The sequence below is a fragment of the Nomascus leucogenys genome, chromosome 10, assembly GCF_006542625.1.
Source record: "Nomascus leucogenys isolate Asia chromosome 10, Asia_NLE_v1, whole genome shotgun sequence".
In the NCBI taxonomy this organism is placed as follows: domain Eukaryota; kingdom Metazoa; phylum Chordata; class Mammalia; order Primates; family Hylobatidae; genus Nomascus; species Nomascus leucogenys.
This window is the reverse complement of record NC_044390.1, coordinates 73807289-73829669: the sequence shown is the minus strand read 5'-3', so window position 1 is coordinate 73829669 and position 22381 is coordinate 73807289. Positions and strand designations below refer to the sequence as shown.

Sequence of the window (22381 nt, the reverse complement as noted above, 5' to 3'; positions counted from 1 at the left end):
TGTCTGCTCTCCGGCCACAGTAGAATTAAGCTATCATTCAATAACAGAAAGATAACTAGAAAATCCTTGAATGTGTGGAAATAAAACAACAATTCTACATAACTCATGGAGCAAAGAAGAAATCTCAGAGAAATAAAAATATTTGAACCAAATGAGAATGAAAACGCAACATTAAAATTTGTGAGATGCAGTGAAAGCAGTGAGTAGAGGAAAATTTATCACACTGAATGCATATATTGGAAAAGATATAAAATCAATAATCTAAGTTTCCAACTTAGGAAACTGGAAAAAGAAGAGTGAATTTAATCTGAAGTAAGAAGAAGATACGATAAGAATTAGAGCAGAAATCAATGAGATTGAAAACAGCAAATCAATAAAGAAAATCAATAAAACCAAAAGCCAGTTCTTTGAAAAGATCAATAAAATTGATAAGCCTCTAGCAAGCATAACAAAGAAAAAAAGAGAGCAGATCCAAATTAGTAATATTAGAAATGAAAGAGAAGACACCACTACAGATCTTATAGACATTATAAGGATAATAAAGGAATACTATAAATAACTCTATGCCCACAAATTCGATAATCTAGATGAAACGCACTAGTTTCTTGAAAGATTTGATTTGCCAAAACTCACACAATAAGAAACAGACATAATAGGTCTATATCTATTAAGTATATTGAATCAATAATTAACAACATTCCAAAACAGAAAGCACCAGGTTCAGATGGGTGCACTGGTAAATTATATCAAACATTTATCGAAGAAATTTTGTCAATTCTTTACAATCTCTTTCAGAGGACAGAAGCAGAGGGACTACTTCCTAACTCTTTCTATGAGGTCAGCTGTTACCTAGTACCAAAATCAGATAAAAGGCATTAAAAAAAGTTACAGACCAATTTCTCATAAACATAGATGCAAAAATTCTTAACAGAATATTTGCAAATTGAATCCAATGATGTATAAAAGTAATTATACACCATAACCAAGTGGGATTTATCCCAGATATGCAAGGCTGGTTTGACATTCAAAAATCAATTAATGTAATCTATCACATCAACAAGCTAAAAAATTATATGATCATATCAACAGATGCACAAAAAGTATTTGGCAAATTGCAACACCCACTCACGATTTGAAAAAAAAAAAAAAAACCCTCTCTGCAAACTAGGAATAAAGGGTAGTTTCTTCAATTTAATAAAGAGTATCTACAAAAAACCTACAGCTAACGTTATACTTAATGGTAAGAAACTCAAAGTTTTCCCACTATGATCAGGACCAAGCCAAGGATGTCCCCTCTCACCACTCCTTTTAAACATCACACTGCATTAGCCAATGCAATAAGACAAGAAAAGGAAATAAAATGCATGTAGATTGAGAAGGCAGAAATAAAACTCTTTGTTCAAAGATGACATAATTGTCCAAGTAGAAAATTCAAAAGATTCTACAAAAGAAAAAAAAAAAATCTCCTGGAACTAATAAGCAAGGTTGTAAGATACAAGGCTAATATACAGAAGTCAATCACTTTCTTATATACCAGTAATAAACAAGTGGTATTTGACGTTGAAAACACAATACTATTTATGTTGGCATCCCCCCAAAATGACATACTTAGGTAGAAATCTAACAAGCTATGTATAAGAGCTATGTGAGGAAAACCACAAAATTCTGATGAATTAAATCAAAGAAGAACTAGATAAAAATAGAGATTCCATATTCATGGATAGGAAGATGCAATATTGCCAATATGTCAGTTATTCCCATCTTGATCAATAGATTCAATACAATCTCAATCAGAATCCCAGCAAGTTATTTTCTAGCTATCAATAAATTGATTCTAATGTTTCTATGGAAAGGCCAAAGACCCAGAATAGTCAGTCCAATATTGAAGAACAAAACTGGAGGATTGATTCTACCCATATTCAAGATGTACAATAAAGCTACTGTAATCAAGACAGTATGGTATTGGGAAAAGAACAGACAAATAGAACAACAAAACACAATAGACAGTCCAGAAACAGACCTACATAAATATAGTCAACTGATCTTTGACAATGATCAAAGGCAATAAATGAAGCAAAGATAATCTTTTAAACAAAATGGTGCTGGAACAACTGAATATACACATGCAAAAAAAGTGAATCTAGATACAGACCTTATACCCATCACAAAAATTAACTCAAAATGGATCATAGATCTAAGTAAAACACAAAACTGTAAAACACCTAGAAGACAACATAGATGGAAACTTAGATGACCTTGGGTATGATGATGACTTTTTAGATAAAACACCAAAGGCACAATCCATGAAAGAGATAATTGATAAGCTGGACTTCATTAAAATTAAAATTTTATGCTCTGTGAAAGACAATGTCTAGAGAATGAGAAGATAAGCCACAGGCTGGGAGAAAATATTTGCAAAAGACACATCTAATAAAGGATTGTTGCTCAAAAGATACAAATAACTCTTTAAAAACAATAAGAAAACAAACAACCCAATTAAAAGATGGACCAAAGACCTTAACAAACACCTCACCAAAGAGATATACAGATGGCAAATAAGCATATGAAAAGATGCTCCACATCACATGTCATCAGGGAAATGCAAATTAAAACAACAATGACATACCACTACATACCTATTAGAATGGCCAAAACCTGGAACACTGACAACACCAAATGCTGGTGAGGATGTAGAGCAACAGGAACTCTCATTTATTGCTGTGGGAATGCAAAATGGTACAGCCACTTTGGAAGACAGTTTGGCAGTTTATTACAAAACTAAATAAACTCTTACCATACAATCTAGCAATTGCACTCCTTGGTATTTACCCAAAGGAGTTGAAAACTTATGTCCACACAAAAACCTGCACATGCATATTTATAGCAGCTGTATTCATAATTGCCAAAATGGGAAGAAACCAAAATATCCTTCAGTAAGTAGGTGGATAAATAAACCATGATACATCCAGACAATGAAATATTATTCTGCACTAAAAAGAAATGTGCTGTCAAGCCACAAAAGACATGGAGGAAACCTAAATGCATATTATGAATGGAAAGAGGCCAATATGAAAAGCCTACATACTGTACGATTCCAACTATATGACATTCTGGAGAAGGCAAAACTGGAGACAGTAAAAAGATCAGTAGTTACCAAGGGTTAGGGGACAGGGAGAGAGGACTAGGCAGGGGACAGGGAGAGAGGACTAGGCAGAGAACAGGGGCTTTTTAGGGCAGTGAAAATACTCTGCATGATACCAAAACAATGGATACACGTCATTATACATTTGTCCAAACTCACAGTATGTGAGTGAATTCACCAGTGTGAATGAATTCACCAAGAGTGAATTCTAACATAAACTATGGACTTTGTGTGATGATGTGTCAATGTAGGTTCATCAGTTGTAACAAATGTACTACTCTGGTGAGGGATGTTGTTAATGGGGGAGGCTGGGCAAGTGTAGGGACAGGGGTATATGAGAAATCTCTGTACAATTTATTCTTTGCTGTCAAACTAAAATTTCTCTTTTAAAAAGTTTTAAATGCACAAACAAAAAACCCAGATCACAGCATCTCATTCACAGAGTATGTGAGGATTAAATGAGATAATCCATGAAAAGGGCTAGCCCAGGAACTGGCATAGAGTCAGTGTTAGCTATTTTATGATTTCTAGTTGAAAAGTGTTTTGGGCTAATATGGTAAGATCCTCATATGCTTGTAGACTAACTTCCACATTTGATAGATGGAGGAAGTGAGGTTCAGAGAGGGAAAAGGACCTACCCATCATCACATGGTGAGTAAGGGTGATAGATCTTCAAGTTCAGGGCTCAAAACCTGACATTATTGGAAATTCCTGGGCTACAGCACATGGTGGGCCCTCAATAAGTGTGAGTTGAAGAAGACATTCTTTCACTTTGTGGCCTCTACTGCAGCAGTCCCCAACCTGTTTGGTACCAGGGACTGGTTTCATGGAAGACAATTTTCCCTTGGACAGGTTGAAGGAATGGTTTCAGGATAAAACTGTTCCACCTCAGATCATCAGGCATTAGATTTTCATAAGGCGCACACAACCTAGATCCCTCACAAGCGCAGTTCACAATAGGGTTCTCACTCCTATGAAAATCTAATGCCACCACTGATCTGACAGGAGGTGGAGCTCAGGAGGTAATGCTCGCTCACTCGCCCACCCACTCACCTCCTGCTGTGTGGCCCAGTTACTAACAGACCACAGACCAGTACCAGTTCACAGACCAGGGGTTGAGGACCTCTGCTCTACTGAAATGCAGCTTACAAATGCTTGGAAAGCAACTCATTTGTAGGCTAGAGATGTTCTCTTTGCTCAAAAATCTGAGGCTCAGTTGTTCTTTCTGAAAAGGCTTAGCTTGTTGGCCAAATGCAGTGATGCTCCATCTTTGTGTGGGTAGAGATTTTGTTTTAGAGTTTCTGAAAGACAAGTGGTCAAGCAGGAGAAGGAGGTTTCTGGTGAAATTAAAACACCCACTTTAGCTTTCATGGACCTTCCAGGGTTGTGGGCTGAGGGAGGGGGATGCTCAGTGCCTGGAGCTTTTCCACAACCAGCCTGGTTCTCAGGCTGCCTCTCACCCCTACAAGGAGGAAGCATCCCTCTAATCCTGTGCCCTTCCAATCTTGCATTCATACTCAGGAATTGCATTTGCCATCTTGTTTTGCAGTCACTCATGTGTATATGTCTCTTCTACAGGGCCTTCTCCTCGGAGGCAGACTTCACTCTGTATCCCATCTCCCAGCATGGGGCTTGGCCCACACAGATATGAGATAAATGAATATCGGATAAATGGATGAATCCGGGTGCTGAGGGAGTTAGTACTCAGTACCCCAGAGTTTGCAGTACCCAGAACACCCCAGCTGGGAAGATTTGGGAAAGCATTTCTCAATTGCAGTGATCAGCACACTTGATCCCTGAGATACAGACAGGCTGAGGCTTCTCTCCAAAATTCCATCACCTAGGAGATCACCAGATGACTACTAATGACTACAACAAAGTCAAAAGGACAAGTGTGTGCACAAAACCTGCCTCCACACATGCCTAGCTTAGCCCTGAAATAACTCATCCTGTGTAAACGAGGTGGCTAAGGGCATGGGCTCTGGGGCCATATTTCCCTGGTTCACATCCTGAGTCCACCACTTACTGGCTGTGTGAACTTGGCAAATCACCCAGCTTCTCTGGGACTCAGTTTGCCATCCATGGAATGGGAACAATAACAGTATCTAATTCATTGAGTTATTTAGAGGACTAGACAAGGTTGATATATGTAAAGTGCTTAGAACAGTAGCAGGTATACAGAAAGCTCTACGTAAATGTTTGCTATTTAATTGTATGAAAACTGAATGTTGCATTCTAAATTAGACAGAGCTAGACACTTCTACCATCTGTTAAAAAATTGCCTATTAATAAGCTTGGACAACGTCATGTGCATGCCAATTCTGATCCCTATTACCGTATGTTTGTTTCAATTTATAGTTCTGTTGTTCTCTAAAAATTTATTTCACTGTTTCCCTGGCAAGCTAGAGTTATATTCTGGAAGTAATTTTTCTCAGTCTAACACACCTAAACGGACCAGGAGCAGGAGGGAAAGGTCAGGGAAAGGAGAAGATCAGATCACACTCTTCCCTTCCTCACTGTGGGACCCCAAGCCACAGATAGGCAGACCCGAGCTGGGCTAGGGAGGAGTTTTGAAGTGGATGTGAGACTGCAGTTTTAAATTCAAGAACTGGACTGGACTGGACTTTTAATATCTAAAAAAGAGTCTAAATTATTGAGAAGATGCTTGCTCTTATAATCAATAACCCAAAAGCTATTAAATCTGCCATGCAACCATCAGGGGTCAGGGAAGGAAGTGAGCCATAGACAAACTTGGAACAAAACAAAGCTATTTTTTATTTATGCTTCATTGAGTTCAGCCTGTTCTATCTGCCAGTTCTGCTTTTTGGGGCTCCTCTGGGCATCTCTAAGAATCAGGGTGTAATACTCGGTGTGCAGTGAGTTGGCCAGAAGCTTCCAACACAATAACAGAGCTACAGAGGGACTCCTCAGTTACCTGTGGGGCCAAAGCAGCCTGTGAGTGGAGGTGGTAGGAGGTTGGCTAGAGAGCACATCTCTCAGCTAATGTGGACAGAGATCCACAGTGGCTCCCCCAAAACCTATGACAGGACCCCTGGCCCCAGCATTTGGGTGACAGTCATAGCAGAAGGCACTTATAGCTAGGAGAAGCCCCCAGTGAGCATGAGTTTGTCAAATGACTCTTGTTGCCTTTCCTCCCCCACTGTCTCCCACCCCCAACCCTGGAGGAGCCAGAAAAGGAAGGAGAAAAAGCTGATCCTACCCCTCTTTCCCAGAGCAAATTCTGAGCCACAAGGAGGAAGAAGCTCTGACTTAGATGTGAGATTGAAGTTTTAAATTGGACTAAAGTGCACTTCTTAATAGCTGAGAATGAGCTGTAATTATTCAGCCAAGACTGATGTGATGGGTGAACATGGCCAGATGCTGTGGGATTTCCTCTAAAGACATCATCATCAGAGTTGGACGGAGAACTTTGAAAGCGATTCTTCAAAGTAAGTAAAAATACAGCTAGTTTCCATGTGTACCTCAATAAGTTCATTCCTACTCAGTAAATGGGCTAATGGAAAATGGATACAACACCAGTTTCATAGGGTTATTATCATGAAGGTTAAATGAGTTCGCATATGTAAAAGTGATTCACATGGTCCCCGACAAGTACTGTAAATATAAATCATACAACATGTAACAAATATCTGAGGGCTTATTCTGTCCCAGGCATTGTTCTGGGTGTAGGGGATGCATCATGAACAAAAAAGTCTTCATAGAGCTTTCATTCTAGAGGAGACAGACAAAAGAAAATCATTATGTATATATAATGCTTCTCTATACTCACATGTTAGGTGTATATATAGATTAGATATTTGGCAAGCATAGAATAGCAGTAGGGAAAGTTAGCTATATATCTGTAGAGAGAGAGAAAACTATACTACATAAATGTATAAATATATCTATTTCAAGTCATGATAAATGCTATAAAGAAAAATAAAGCATGGTAAGGAAAGATGGGAGGTGAGATGGAATGAGGCCATCATTTAGAGAATGATGATTTATTTGATGGGTAGAGCACTTTACAGTTTCAAAAAACGCCCTCATAAGCACTGTCTCATTTTATCCCTAGTTTTATGAGGGATTATTCCTGTCTAAAGATAAGGAAATGCGAGCTCAGAAAAGTTCAGTGACTCCAAGTTGGGTGACCTTTCATTACCTTTAACAGTGAAAGCAGGCACAAGACCAGTTCAGCTAGAAGCTTTCACATTCTCTGCACTCCCTAAATTAATTCTGGGACCCAAAGTCAATACAGCATTACTGGAAGCTGGTGCTTATGGGGCTTGGCCACAGACTTGGAAAGAGGATTTACATTTCAGATCTCACTTGCAGCGAAGCAATGGCTGCCACCCACTTTATGAAGAATGGTATCCCAACCAGGTCACCCTGGTTGTCCCTGGGGGACAACTTCAGCGTTGATGTCTGTGTTGCCTCAGCCCACTTGCAAGCTGGGTAGAGACTACTACCAATGTATTCGTTCTCCAAAAGCTAAGCTTAAATATCAAACCTCGCCTGCTCTAAGTTAAAAGTTCATCAATGAATCATAAGTTTGGATGGGTCTGCTCAAAGGAAGACTGTCCATGATTTCACCTCAAAGTTTCACAGAACAACTAGTCCCTTTCTCTCAAGGAGATGGCAGCTGCAGCATGCTGGAGTCCTCAGGAAAGGCAAATGTGTCTGGGATTTCAATCCAGCAAGCTCAGTGTGGAAACCCTTAGCAGGCAGCTCCTGTCCTCTGTGGCTGGAAGGACAGCCCCAGTGCCCAGTCCATTTGAAACTGATGGCAGGGCAGCTACACAGAGAATTTACATTTGTGTTCTTAATGCCATTAGAGTATTTCCTTGTTTTCAGGCTGAAGATAAGATGGAGTTCGGATGTTTTTTTAAATGAGTATTTTGGAAGCAGCTGGCACTGTATTTCTTAGGGAGGAAATGTATTGTTTGGAAAAATATTTTGAAATGCCATTTGGGGTGAGTGAGATACCTCTACAGGCATAGATGTCAGCAGAAACCAAAGATCGCAGAAGAGAGACATTTGGTGGGGGGTGTCTCAAGGAGGAGGGGGAGAGGAGAATGAGGAGAAGGGAGATGGAAGAAGAGAAAAGGGAGACAGCAGGGTGGAGAAGGGCTGGGACCAGCTTTGGGAACCATCAGGGGCGGGGCCAGTAAGCCCCCACTGTGGTGAAGAGGCTGAAGAGCATTTTGAAGTGGGGGATGTCTGTTCTGTAGGACCGTGTTTGGGATGTTAACCCTGTTTGGGATGTAAACCTCTCCTACACATCTCACTCTACTAGGATCACAGAGGCTTCCTGTGGGCTATCTTGTGAAAAGCAAAGTGGATACTGAGTTTCCTCCTTGGCTTACTGCAGTGTAACACAGGACTGTCTGATAGAACTTTCTGTGATGCTGGGAACGTTCCATTCTGCACTGCCCAATATGGTAGCTTCTAGTCACATGTGGCTCTTGAGTATTTGAAATGTGGTTAATGCAACTGCTAGTGAACTGAAGTTATTATTTTGTTTAACTTTAAGTGAAACAGCCACACATGGATAATGACCAGAAGGAAGAGTCTCAAGTCAAGGTGACCCTGAGAATGCAAATGCCTTGAGATTTGCTGAAGTCTTGGGGCAGGCTTGAGACTTAAAATGAAAATGGGACTGGGGTGCTGAGGTGAAGGCGTGAGCTTAAACCGATTTTACCCAGATCAGGAGGTCAAGAAAACCACAAGCTAATAGGGTTACAAAAGTAGTTGAGAAAAAGAGAATAGAGGCTTCTTATGCAGGCAAATTGGAGTTTCTAAAAGTGGGGAGGGTTTTTGTTTGTTTTGCAGAATATAAGCTAACAAATGTCTATTTATGTCTAGGCACAGACGTCTCATGCAGAATTCATAACAGCAACAGTTGTAATAGCACATGGTAGGTGCTTAATAAATGTCTGAGTTATTGGATGACTGAATAAACAGTACCTTCCATCATCCACCAACATCATCTCAGTTGACTCTTGCAACATCCCCCTGAGGAAGCTGGGGCAGCTGAGGCTCAGAGAGGTTAGATAATAAGTCCAGGAAAGTCAGGATTCTTGGTCTTTTGGTTCACCCAACCTGTCCCCAACCTGTATGTAAGAGGCCTCATCTGGGCTTTCCACTGTGGCCTCTGTGAGGGGTTTGTAGGTGCCACTGAATATTCCAGGAGTGCGAACTCCTGACCAAGCTCTGGTAGCATACACATCCACCGTGTGTGCTCTCCCTTCTCCCACCTGCTGAGGGGCACCTCCATAGCAGAGCCACACTGAGTTCCTTTCTGGGTCCCCACTGCCACTACTTAACACAGGGCCTGCCACACAGCCAGTCTCTACCAATACTGAAGGATTGAAGAAATGAATGAAAGAAATAGCCAAGGTAGTTTCTCCATTGACTTTAAAAAAAACATCCCTTTCACTTTGGAGAAATCGTGTTAATCAACACAAAAATGTTTTTTCCTCCCCAAGTCATCACAGAGCATCTTCTCATTTATTGAATGGAGCCATTTCTCAGCCACTCCATTTTTGGGCTCTCCAGGGTGGTTGGCTGAGCCCTAACATGGCTCTTTGTTTTTTCCTACTGATGATTTATCTTTTGGGGATCTGAAAAGGGAATTCCTGAAACTCATACACTGACCTGTTTCTGCCATTTCAGCCCTTCTTATTCCTGCACTCAGAAAACTGATAAAGAATCGTGGTACAGAACAGGCCTATTTTTGTTAGGAGATGCAGGAAAAATTACACATAGAAAAAGGAAGCTAACAAAAGAAGGAAGGTTTAGATGTATTGACTGAAATTGGGTATTTTTTTGGTGTAGCCATCAAATAAATAAATGATCAGTCTTAAAGAATGCCCCAACAGCTTTTCTTGGCCTATTAAATGGGAATGATCACTGCTAACAATTTTTTGTAGACATAGCTCTAAATGTGGATTATATTTTTATTATAAGGTGGAAAGAGAACAGTCAGCACTGTGGTGATAATGCAGATAGTACCACTCCTTGCAGAGGACGCCCACACCTCCAATCTAAGGATACAGGGCCATTTACAGTTTCTCCAAGCATCCACATGACTAAGCCAAGCAGGTTGCCTGTCCCAGGCTGACTGACATCCATGTAACATACTTGTGAGTTCAATATTTGCCTCTCAGAGAAAATAAGTGACTTCATGAAAATGAAGTACTGAGGAAATTCAAGTGAGACATTCCCTTCTTACAATGTTTTTGAATTGTTTGAAATTTCGATGGCAAAGTATTACAGTGAAGTTGAAGTTGTCAAAGTACCAAAGTAAGTAAGTACTTTGATAACTTAAAAAAAATAACTAAAATGCTTTAAAACTGTGCATAAATTACTTAAAGTTGGGGTGGTGGGGAGGACAAGCCTGATGAGGCTGGACTCACCTTTCCAAAGCTGGCAGCATTGACAGGTTGGGTATCATTCTTCTCGCAGAAATCCAGGTAATGCATATAGAGGGCACTGCGAGGGATGCAGACCCCCTCTGCAATCTCATAGTTCTCCTCCAGCCTAGGGAAATAAATGCCCAATGAGCAAAAAACGTGTTACCTTCCCCAAGCAAGAGCGGTCTGTTCTTTCTAGTCCTCTAGAGATGGGCAGACCTTAGAAATAACACTCTTTCTACAGGTGGAGAAGCTGGGGCCCAGGAAGACAAAGCAAGCTGCCCAAGGTCATGCCTGGCATTAGTGGCTTGGCAGTGTCAGAATCCTGGCCCCTTTGGGTATGACACCAGGCTACTTTTTCAGCCCAAATTCCCAGATCCTCTACTCTGTACTGTCATTGGCCTGGCCTTGTTCTGGCTAGATCAGATAACTGCAAACTCCAAAAACTACATAGGATCTTGTGGGTGCCCCAATCAGCCAGGAATGGAACCACAGACCCACCTGAGGAGCCATTTGTAATAGCTAAAAGCCAAAGGAGGATGTGTCAACATCTTGGAGCTCCTTGGCTGACAAATGCTATGGAGGGGTATTGTCTGGGAAAATCAATGCCCCGGGAGAGGCCTGTACAGCTGTACAGCCACTGATCTGCTGACTGAAAGGAGGTCTCATGACCAGAGGAGGAAGTTGGCCCCATGATTACTTTAGAATCCTCTTCTCCTCTGCTGTGCTAGGGGTAATGATTCTATACCCATTACCTTCTTAGTGAGTCTCCGTTAGAGATTCTGTAGGAGAGATTATCTACAACTGGGTTTACATCCCAGCCTTGTCACTTGCTGGCTTGGTGACCTTGGGCAAGTTACTTAAGCTCAGGCCTCAGTTTCCTTTTGGTGGGATTGAATTGTGTCTCCTAAAGTGGTTATAATGATCAGATGAGGTAACGTGTGACAAGCATCCGCATGGTGCCTGGCACGTGCATGGGAAGCATTAAGAAGATGTCAGACCTCCTCATAATTCATTCTTCCTCTCCAGAAAACATTTTTGGGCACTATATATGTCCTGACCCTGTGCTAGACATTGGGGATATAAACAAAAATTAGATACAGGGTTTAAAAAATTTATTATTCTTTAACCCAAACACCAGAATGTAGGCATCCAAATGAATCTTGCCTCCATTGTCCTAGGCACTCTGGAAGGTTAAATACCTTTCCCAAGAAAACTACTGTGGCACAGGACAATTTGGGAACTTCTCTTAGGGTCATGCCTTCGAAGCCTGGGGCACCTACTGCTAAATCAATGCACCAACAGAAAACATTTCTCCTTTGATCATTAACTAGATTTTAGGAAACAACCCAAAGTCATTTGGAAGCAAGTTTGGGGGATAAAGTGACTGGAAAACCATCCTCCACCCCCAATTTTTTTGGTCAACAATAAGGCATAATTCCGAAGTGATGAAATAAATGTCCTCAAGTGGCTTCAAAACTCCCTCTGAGAGCATTTGCCAAAGAAGTGGCCCAGCACTGTCGTAAGTGAAGTGGAATGAGGACACGGCCCCCCAAGGTGCCCACTTGAAAGGGTAGCACTCTCTCATCTCATTCCAACATGTGATTGCAAGAACATCAGTTCAATCATTTCATATCCAAACCCCACAGAGGGGGAATACAACCCTAGGGACACAGACCTGTCAGCACCAAGACAAAACCTGGTGCTGAATATTCTCCGATCATCTTATCTACTCCCCACTCTTCTGGGATGGGGAACACTGAGTAACTTGGGATAGTTTTTAGAAATGTTCCCAGAAAGAGTTGATGTAATCCTTTCTAGGTGATCAAATTCCTTGAGTTTGGGATAGTGTCTAGTCACTTCTGCATCCTTGAGGTCCAGCATATTCCTTGGCACACAGTAGGTGCTCAATAAGTGTCTTATGGATATATTATTTCAGTTGTTTATTCATTCAACAAATATTTATTGATCTTATCACCTGCCAGGCGCTGGGGATATCACAGTGAGCAAGATAATCCATGCTTGCATACAGTGAACAGATTAACGGTAGACAGATGGACAAAGACACAGATAACCTTTAACTCAACAAATATTTACTAAGTGCCAGGCGATGTTCTAGACATTAAGGAAACAGTGGTGAATAAAACAATGGTCCTGTCCTGAACAGGCTTAGATTCTGATCTATGTCTTTGACATCATAAATTGGAATTCTAAGTGTGTTTTCCAGTGGGAAAAGGGTTTCACATAAAGAATAGGTTTCTTAGGACTGTCTTAAGTTTCAGGTCCAGTATGAATGAAAATCAGCCTGGGAGGTTAGCCTGGACCCCTAACTGCCATTCACAGCATTGTTTCTCTATAAAAATGAGTTCAGAGGTCCAAATAACCAGCTCGCGTACAAACTTGTAGGGGCCATCTGAATAAGACAGCTTTCTCAAACTGGGGTCTCACAGACATGCTTTGTTTTGGCCTGAACAGTGTTGGCCCAATTTTTAAAATTCAGGACATTGCACATAAGAATCTGGATTTCTGGCTTCTTTTGAAAAAGCTGAGATCTGGCAACACTGGACCCATATTCCCGCACGACAACAATTGGCCAGAGCTACATGTGCCCTAGAGTTGGCCAGAGTCCTCACTCCTCCCTATTTCTTTGTACCCCGTCTATTTTCTGTTCCTTGTCTGGCTCCTGTAGGCGCTTGTGTTGGCATAAGACATGATCTATGTCCTAGTTAACTTTGCAGTCTATTTGGGGAGACATATACACAAGAAATAATATTTAATTACTATAAACTCCTGACCATAGGTACAGTTGAAGGTGGGAAAACAGAGAGATTGATGTGTAGATGAGGGTAGATAATTAAAGTTTCATGGAAGAATTGGGCTTGGAATTGTGTAACAACAAACAACAACAACAGCTAGCATCTGTTGAGCTCTTACTGGGTGCTGGGCACTGGGTATCCATGGTCTCATTTGATCTCACAATAACCGTATGGTATGAGGTAGGTATTTATACATATGTTTCAGGATAGGAATCTGAGGCTCAGAGAGTGTAACTCATTTGCCCAGTCATGCAGCTAGTAAATAGGAGGGTTTGTCTCACTCCAAACCTCTCTGGTATTCTGCCATGGTAGTTGGGGGAGGGAGGGAGGTTCCAGGCAAGTAGAACAGCAAGGATGGGAGACAGTGCCATGTGCTTTGAATGATGGAGATGCTGATCTGAGTAAAGAGAGAAGGAAGGGGTATCTAAAGGGAAGAACCATGGGAGGTGGAGGGAGTCTTTAAATGCCACACAAATGGATATGATTTGGCTTAAGAATTTAGCACCCACTTGGAGTTGAAGAGTTACTATAAAAATGTTATTTTCAGAAGAAGGTGGTAGAATTGTACTCAGGAGGACTGAAAGAAACAAAGTCTCAGAGGAGTCGGGAAGACCTGAGTGCTTTGGGGATGCTATAGGAATAATAATAATGATAATAATAATAATAGTATCATCAGTAACAACAATAACTGACATGAATTTAAAGCTTAATATGTTCTATTTGCCAGGAATGGCTTGAGTATAATAAAAGAATGCCAAACAACAAAAACAACAACGAAACACCTGTCTCATAGGTATCATCTTAGACATTTTTTTTTTCTTTTGAGACAGAGTTTCGCTCTGTCACCCAGGCTGGAGTGAAATGGCGACATCTCGGCTCACCGCAACCTCCGCCTCCCGGGTTCAAGCAATTCTCATGCCTCAGTTTCCTGAGTAGCTGGGACTACAGGTGTCCACCACCACACCCGGCTAATTTTTGTATTTTTAGTAAAGATGGGGTTTCTCCATGTTGGCCAGGCGGGTCTCGAACTCCTGACCTCAAGTGATCCTCCCGCCTCGGCCTCCCAAAGTGCGGGGATTACAGGCATGAGCCACAGCGCCTGGCCAACTTTGACTTTTGAGAGTTCCATTAAGCAATTTTTAAAAGAGATTTGACTTCAACACTTGTAGTGGAACATTTTCCAGTCTCATGCATACATATGAACAATTTGGGCAACTGCAATTTTGTGTATGACAAGCTGTGGGGAAGATAAAAGTATCCCTTTTTGCTTATTTTTGCTAAGGCTTCCTAGAATTTATTTTGGCTAAAAAAAATCCATGAACACACTAAACAAATTTGCATTTCAAACCATTCAGAATTCATCTTGCATATGATTATTTAAATTGATAGAAATCCTTTAAAACCAATTAGATTTTTTAAAGCATGGGAGTGGCATGATCAATGCATTCTTTGGAAAGTTTGCTCTGTACCTCTAGGGGAGGTGGCCCAGGAGGACGATCAAAGCCTGGCACATAGTGGCTGATTAATTGGGACTTGTTGAATGAACGAATGAACACAGGAGACCAATCAGGAGCTACTATAATAGTTCCGGCAGGAAATGATGGGGCATGAACTGAAGCAATGGTTGTGGGGGCAGAGGTAACACTTAGGGTGTGGGCCTCATGCTGCCAGATGTGAGGAGGATAGGAGCAACCAAGCAAACTCTCAGGTTCCTAACTGGGCAGAATGGATGAATGGGGGGCTCCATTCCCCACGATCAGAAATGCAGAAGGAGAGGACAGTTAAGGGTGAAAATCATGCTTTCAAATGCAGCGTTAAACAGCATGAGTTTCTAAGTAAGTTACTTTATTTAAGCTCCTTGTGCCTCAGTTTCCATTTGCTGTTCTTGTGGCTTGTGTGCTCACTAAATCTGTCCAAGAGGTCAAGATTAAAATACAAGATCATGGTTAAGAAACATCACATCAAATGAACCCATAGCAGCAACAAACTATTCAAATCAGATGGGTGTAAGTCATGGTTCACACAGGCTGAGCTAATTAAACAGTTACCTGTCAAAGGCCAGAGCCTTCTAAATTACTACATTTCAGCCCACATTTTGTTCCTCTTTCTGGAGTTTCTGAGCCTCAAAGTAACTAGGTGGCTTATAACTACGAAGCATTTTAATAAGCCCTATGAACAAATGGACGTAATTGGCACGGAAGGGCCCCTTTGATGCTTGATAAGTTTCTACAGGAATAGCATCATGACACCTTTGCCCAAACCTCGCAAAATCCAGAGGTTCTGCCTATCTACTAAAATTGCTAATTGGAATGTCCACTTCCCTGACCAAGGCATAGCAGAAGGAAAGGCAGTTAATTATTCTTCTTCATATCTGATGAAATTTTCTCGTTTCCTCCTCTCTTTTAGAGGACATCATTAGTCTGACATGGTGAACAATGCTCCATTATACCTGGGTTTTTTTAATGATCACAAAAAAATTCCCCACTTCTTCCATTTTCCTTATCTTCTATTTAACAACTTGATTATATTTGAATTGAGCCTATCCTATTATGGAGAGATAATGAGCTCAGTCTGCTAGCTAACATGAGTCATTATCTGAGTTATATATTTTTAAGAAGGCTTCCTCACAAGGTTTCAGCATGTGGCCTCCTAGGGCACATGGAGGAAGCTTTGTACCAGCACTTTACAATGAAAAGCAAATGTTTCAGCACCTGGCATCATTTCCTACTGTCCTCATTTTAAACCTGTGATTTCTTATATGTATACACAGAGATCTTTTAAACCGACTAGATGTTTTATAGCATGGGAGCAGCATGATCGATGTATTCTTAGGAAAGGTCACCCTGCGTCAGTTCAAAGTGCCCACTTCTCAAGTTCTTGAACACATGTCAAGAACAGAAACTTTTTCATTCTCTTTTACAAAAAAAAAAAAAAAAACCAGGTTTTTTTTTTTTTTTTTACAGAAAGCCCAGACTTTACAAGACAACAGGATTTTTAAAAATATTAACTATTGTAACTTATCACTGAAGTTGTCACAGAGATCTGAGACTGTAAACTATGTAGAAAAAAAAACCCTTGCTAAGCAATCAGGACAAGATAGTAGTCTACACCCATCAACGGCTCCCTGTTCCCTCTCCACAAAAGTCCGGATTCCTGACTGTGGCATCCAAGGCCCCTGGCTCCTTTTCTGTCCTGCTTTCCCACACATATACCTCTTTCCAGCCAACTGGATCGTTTCCTGCCCCTGAGACACACCTTGTCACCTTCCACCCACACACACGATCCATCACCTTCCTACCGCAGGGGATGACCTCTTCCACCGTGTTCCACGCATCAAGGCTCAACTCACATTTCTCTTCCATGGAACTATGTTCAGTGCACACCCAACTCCATCTGCTAACCACTTCTTCATCCTTTCCTCCCTGCCAAATTCATTTATTCATTCAATAAAATGTAGAATGTTGCAGTGGTCTAAATGCCAGCTACTGTTATGTCTGTAGAAAAGCCACAGCCTCTGCTTGTAAAGCTCTCACTACTTCCCAAGGATGGCCATAGTTCCTCATAGCTTATGGCTCAAATAGCTTCATCAGGAGCCAGCACTGGTTTTAGAGTTTGAGATCACTGACTTTGAATCCTGCCTCCACCACTTACAAGCATATAGCCTGGGGCACGTTACTTGAACTCTCTCACTTCCTTCTTCTGTAAAATGAGAGAAACTGTACCATCTCCCAAGCTTGCTGTGAGGACTAGACAAGAATCCATGCACAGCCTGAGGCCCTTTATTGTGGGGGACACTCAATAAAGAGTAACGACCAGCATTATTTTACAATATTGTGGAATATTCAGTTAATGTTTTGTATCTTAAACTGAAAGTTCTTTGAGGGCAGGGATCAAACCAAATTCCTATTGATGTTAACATAGTTCCTAGCACTGTGTCCTGAACACAGTCAGTAAACACTGCAGGAGGAAGGAGGGGAAAGGAGGAAAGGCCAATAAGAAGGAAGGCAGGCTTTTGCACAGGTCAAGGGATTCTGGTATTTTATTAATCTTAATATCTGGGTAGTTAAAGGAAAAGTATGGTTAATATTAATATATTTGATTTACATTTTCAAGTGCCTACCCTGCACTAGGGATGTTCATATTTGCTATCACTACCCCCACAAGATGAGTAAACTCTATGCCCTAGGACATAGAGGAAGAAATGGAGGGTCAAGGAAGTAAAGTGGCTTATCCACAGCAACTCCGCTGGGAAAAGCTAGGCTTAAAAAGTATGAACTCAGGTATGATGCCTTTAAAGTTCTCACTATATGCCAGAGACTGACATTCATTTGGTCAGTCAGAATATATTTATTGAGCACCTACTATGTGCCAGACACTGTAGAATACAGCCATGAACAAGAAGATGCTACTCTTGCCCCGGCCTTTAAGAAACTGACAGTTTACCAGAAGGAAGATGGTAGCTAGGGAGATAACACCACCAGACAGCAAATGAATAGAAAACAGTGGGCTTTGGCTCATCTGGGCTCTGGTTAGGACTGAGGCTGAGTCTAGAAAACTCCAAAGCAAAATAAAACAAACAAACAAAAATCTATTTCATTACACAACGGTTAAGCCATGCTGTGCTGCTAAGTAGACAAGCCAATCAGAAACATGCACTTGTGTGGACCCTGACATTTCTCAGGGGACTTCAGCTGACCCAGCTTCCTCATTGTAAAGGATTTCCTTGGGGAGTCAGGAATGTCCCCCTCTTTGTGTAGACAGAGACTACCGTGGTTTCCTCCTCTTTAAATACAGGTAGCTGTCCTGCCTTCTCTACAGGATTTTCATGAGGATGAGGTGTGCTCAGCAGTGACATCACCTGACAAGCCTGGCATCCCACGGGTGATTGCTGAACCTGTAGGTTTGGCTGATACGGGGCAATGGACTGAATCAGAGATTTATTTCTGCCATTGTAATGTCTAAACTAGACCAGAACACTAGCCATCCAATTCCTATGCTGGGTTTGACCTACAACCTACTGAATTAGTGTTCCAGTAAGGCCTGGGCTTAGGAAGCTTCTGGAATCTCTCAGCTCAGTTTTTGGTTATTCAAGTCCCCTCTTTTTTTTTTTTTTTGGATAAAACTAGGCAATGTATTAAGCACAGTGTTGCAATTTCCATTAGGTTCCAAATGCTTCTATTAGGGCCTAGGCTACAGGTTTGCAGCCCAGAGCTCTGGTGGTCCTGGACAGTAGCTGAGGTGATTTTGGCACCATCCCCTACCAGAAGCTACCTCCTCATGGTCCCTTTCCACCTATACCCAGTCTCTACTCATCTCTACTGCATTTTGCCATTATGAATAGGGCCCTGCAGAACATCTTCATATGTGCCCCCTTAGACACCTGTATGGGAGTGTTTCTCCCTGCTGGCATCAAGAAGCAGAGCTGCTGGCTACATGTGCTTCAAATGCTAATGGGATTGCAAAATTGCCCATCAAATGGCTTTACCATTTGACACATTTACCCACAGCACAAAATACTTTTTTAAAAAAAAGTTGTGGTTCCACAACACAGCATCGCATTCCCTGAGATATTTCTGCCCTTGGCATTGGGTTGTCCAGCTTAACTGACCTTTCTCCATCTGTAGCTGAGGTCATCCGGAGGGACACAGTCACATCTAGTGGCATTATCTATCAACACTGGTTGTGTTCAGAGCTAAAAGTGTTCAGCCTCCCTTTTTAGAACCATGTTACCTAACTCACATTATGAAAGCAATGTTCTGTCACTGTTGAGTAAGAATCAAGTCACAAAGGGGTGCAAAATGTCAGTTATCGGTTACATCCAATGAGTCTGGTCTAGCAGCTGTGATCTGGTCTAAAACTTCAATGTATTTCTTCTTTGGAACAGTGCCAAACCCAATTTCTTACCTATGACCTTCCAGAACATTCTAAAGAGAAATTCTAAATTTCTTTTGTTTCATATTAATTTGGAATATTGATAGCTTGTCAACCACCCAAGTCCTCAATTTAATTTTTTTCAAAAGAAAGGAAAATCTCCCCCCAATTCCCCTGAAAGTGACAATTTGATCTTCTGTCCTCCTTTTTGGAAGAGCCTCATTTCCTTGGTAAATTGCTGGAAGGGAAAACTTCCCCACCCAGAAGGCGCACAAGGAGCTCTGGGTAAGGGCGGCAAGGGTGGCGGGCGAGGGCGGGGCACGGAGGGGGCATGTGTTGGCAGCAAGTAGGCCGGGACTGCGGAACAGGCTGCTTTCCATTTCGAAATTCTCTGCATGAATAGAGGTTATTGTGCGGCCAGGATTCCAGCAGCGCTCACCATCCCCAGTGAGTTGGGATTTACTAACCCTCGTGACCGAGGATGCTGGAAAGTGTTTGGCAGAAGGCATTTGACAATATTTGCCTGTTTTCTGCTGGGAGTTGCCTCCAGATCACGTGGCCCCAATTATTTTAGGCTGCTTGGCTGCTGTATTATTTGTTCTTAGAGCGGTGTTATTTGTTCTAGGGGGAGGGGGAGGGGGCTTGTGGCAAGGAAGGGGAAGAAGGAGAAGCAAATAGCTCCTAACCCAATTCCAATAACAAGCCAAATGTCCCAGGAGAGCTCGGCACTGTCAGGCGGGTGGCGGGCGCCTTAGTGGTGCGACCAGTGTCCTTTCCTGGGCCTGCCCTTCTGTCTGTCCTCAGGGGTTGGCCACTGCTGCTGGAGAGAGGGCACAGCATGAAGGACATAAATACCTCAGAGAATGAGATGCTTGTCCTAGTGTTAGGTTCCTGTTTTGTTTTGTAAGTATTTTGTACTGCAGATGAAGATATAAAATGGTAAAGCCATTTGATGGGCAATTTTGCAATCCCATCAACACTTTAAGTGTTAATGGAGCAATTCTGCTTCTTGATAAGAAACACTCCCACAGTGTCCAAGGGGGCACACACGAAGATGTTCCGTGAGGCCCTACTTATAATGGCAAAGATGAGATTTGAACACAACTTAAACGTTCATCAAAAGGGAAGTGGTGCCGGATGGGGTGGCTCATGCCTGTAATCCCAACACTTTGGGGGGCTGAGGCCAGTGGATCACTTGAGGTCAGGAGTTCAAAACCAGCCTGGCCAACGTGGTAAAACGTCATCTCTACCAAAATACAAAAATTAGCTGCACATGGTGGTGTGTGCCTGTAATCCCAGCTACTTAGAAGGCTGAGGCAGGAGAATTGCTTGAACCTGGGAGGTGGAGGTTGCAGTGAGCCAAGATGACACCATTGCACTCCAGCCTGAGTGACAGGGCAAGGCTCTGTCTCAAAAAAAAAAAAAAAAAAGGGAAATGCCAACATTAATTGTGCCATTGTCTTATGCTGAACGCTGTGCTGCAGTTAAAATGAGGTTTTCTTTATGAACCATAAGTGTAGCTTCAGGACATTCTACTAAGGAATAAAGCAAGTAGTGGATCAATACAGCATAACAGGTTGTGGGTCAATATTTTTAGTGTGATACATCTGCATGCTTTTTATAAAGGAGACAATGCTAAATTAAAAACCATAGTTCAGAAACTTCTACAGATACATATGTGTGCGAATACATAGGGAAGGGTCTGTAATATATATCTACACATGTATACACACAAGTGCACACATGTACACACATGTCTCACTGGTAATAGGATTGCTTTTGTGGAGAAGGCAAAGAACTACAAGGAGAAATGGACTGGAGTCTTACCTATAATGTTTTTAATTTTTTAACAAGGAAATATATGTATTGTGTAAACAAAATAAAAATAAAGCAAAAATATATTTATTAAATTTACTTATATCCTGGTTTTTTTTTAAGCTAGCAAAAGAAGAAGAAAATTAGACAAAGGAAAGAAGATATTGCAAAAGTATGTAAGCATCAGATTTAGCTCTCAACCCCATGGCAGCCAGAGCAAAAAGGGGACACGTTGTAAATTATGTCACTTTTCCTTGTAAAATGGAGGGTGCATCCACTCTCTTTTGAGAGATAAAGTTTTTATACTGAAACCATATTTTTTAAAAGATGATACATGTGCAGCTTTACGTAGGAGGTCACATGTTCTCTACACTGTTTTAAGCTTGACTGTTCCTATCTAAGTTTAATGTCCTACTTTCTTTTCCCTACTGCTTATGTAGCCTCTCCCCTGCCTGCCTCTCCCACCTCATCTTGTGTCACTCTCCTCCTTGCGTGCTATGCTCCAATCACATGGGCCACCTTCTTGTTTGTCCTTCAGCAAGCTCAGTCTGCTCCCATCCCAGGAAGGAGTGATGGATGCTGTGTGTGCCCAGACTGCCCTGGAGCACTGAGACATTGTTCCCCCTGCTGGGAGGCTGAATCGTTCCAAGGAGTGATCCTCAGCAAAACATGAAGGGAACTGCCTCTCCCAAGTTACACCCCCACCCTGGGGAAGCCTGTATCCAGTGATGGACAATGGGGTTGGGGGATAAAGGCCTGGATCCGTTGCTTTGATTCGGGTCATTTTTAACTGGCCATCTCCACCTCAGAACTCCCTGTAGGATTGGCTGAAGCCTCTGTGATAACCTCTTCACTGCCCAACACCCCCTCTGTCTATTCCAGCATCCCTCACACCCCCATGGGCGTGGAGGCTGGGTGCATGCCCTAATAAACCACCTGTATGCACAACTCTGCTCAATCTGGAGAGGTCACCTACAACAGTGGGGCCTTTGTAGAAGCTGTTCTCCCCACCTGGAACATTCCCCTGTGCCTGGTTTTCACACTGTCATGGTGTCATACCTCTATCCACTGAAATGTCACCTTCTCAGAGAAACTTGCCCTTACTGCTCAACCTGAAATAAGCTCTCAGACACTATCATATTAGCCAAGTTGAAGTCTCTGCACAGCACTTCTCACTATCTAATACATTACTTGTTTATCTATCAATCATTAGTTGTTTTTTAAAATAGAGACAGGGTCTTGCTCTGTCACCCAGGCTTGAGTACAGGGGCACAATCAGGCTGCTACAGTCTTGAACTCCAAGGCTCAAGTGATACTCCTGT

At 41.9% G+C, this 22381-nt stretch overlaps 1 protein-coding gene across 3 annotated transcripts in view; it reads right to left on the bottom strand.

The window, feature by feature from the left end:
• RFX4 (regulatory factor X4) overlaps window positions 1–22381 on the bottom strand; it is a 177117-nt gene that overhangs the window by 94513 nt on the left and 60223 nt on the right. For all 3 annotated transcript variants that reach the window (XM_003269965.3, XM_030821303.1, XM_030821304.1), the window contains exon 4: window positions 10561–10684. In XM_003269965.3, the coding sequence (XP_003270013.1) occupies window positions 10561–10684 (124 nt within the window). The remainder of the gene's footprint in view (window positions 1–10560; window positions 10685–22381) is intronic.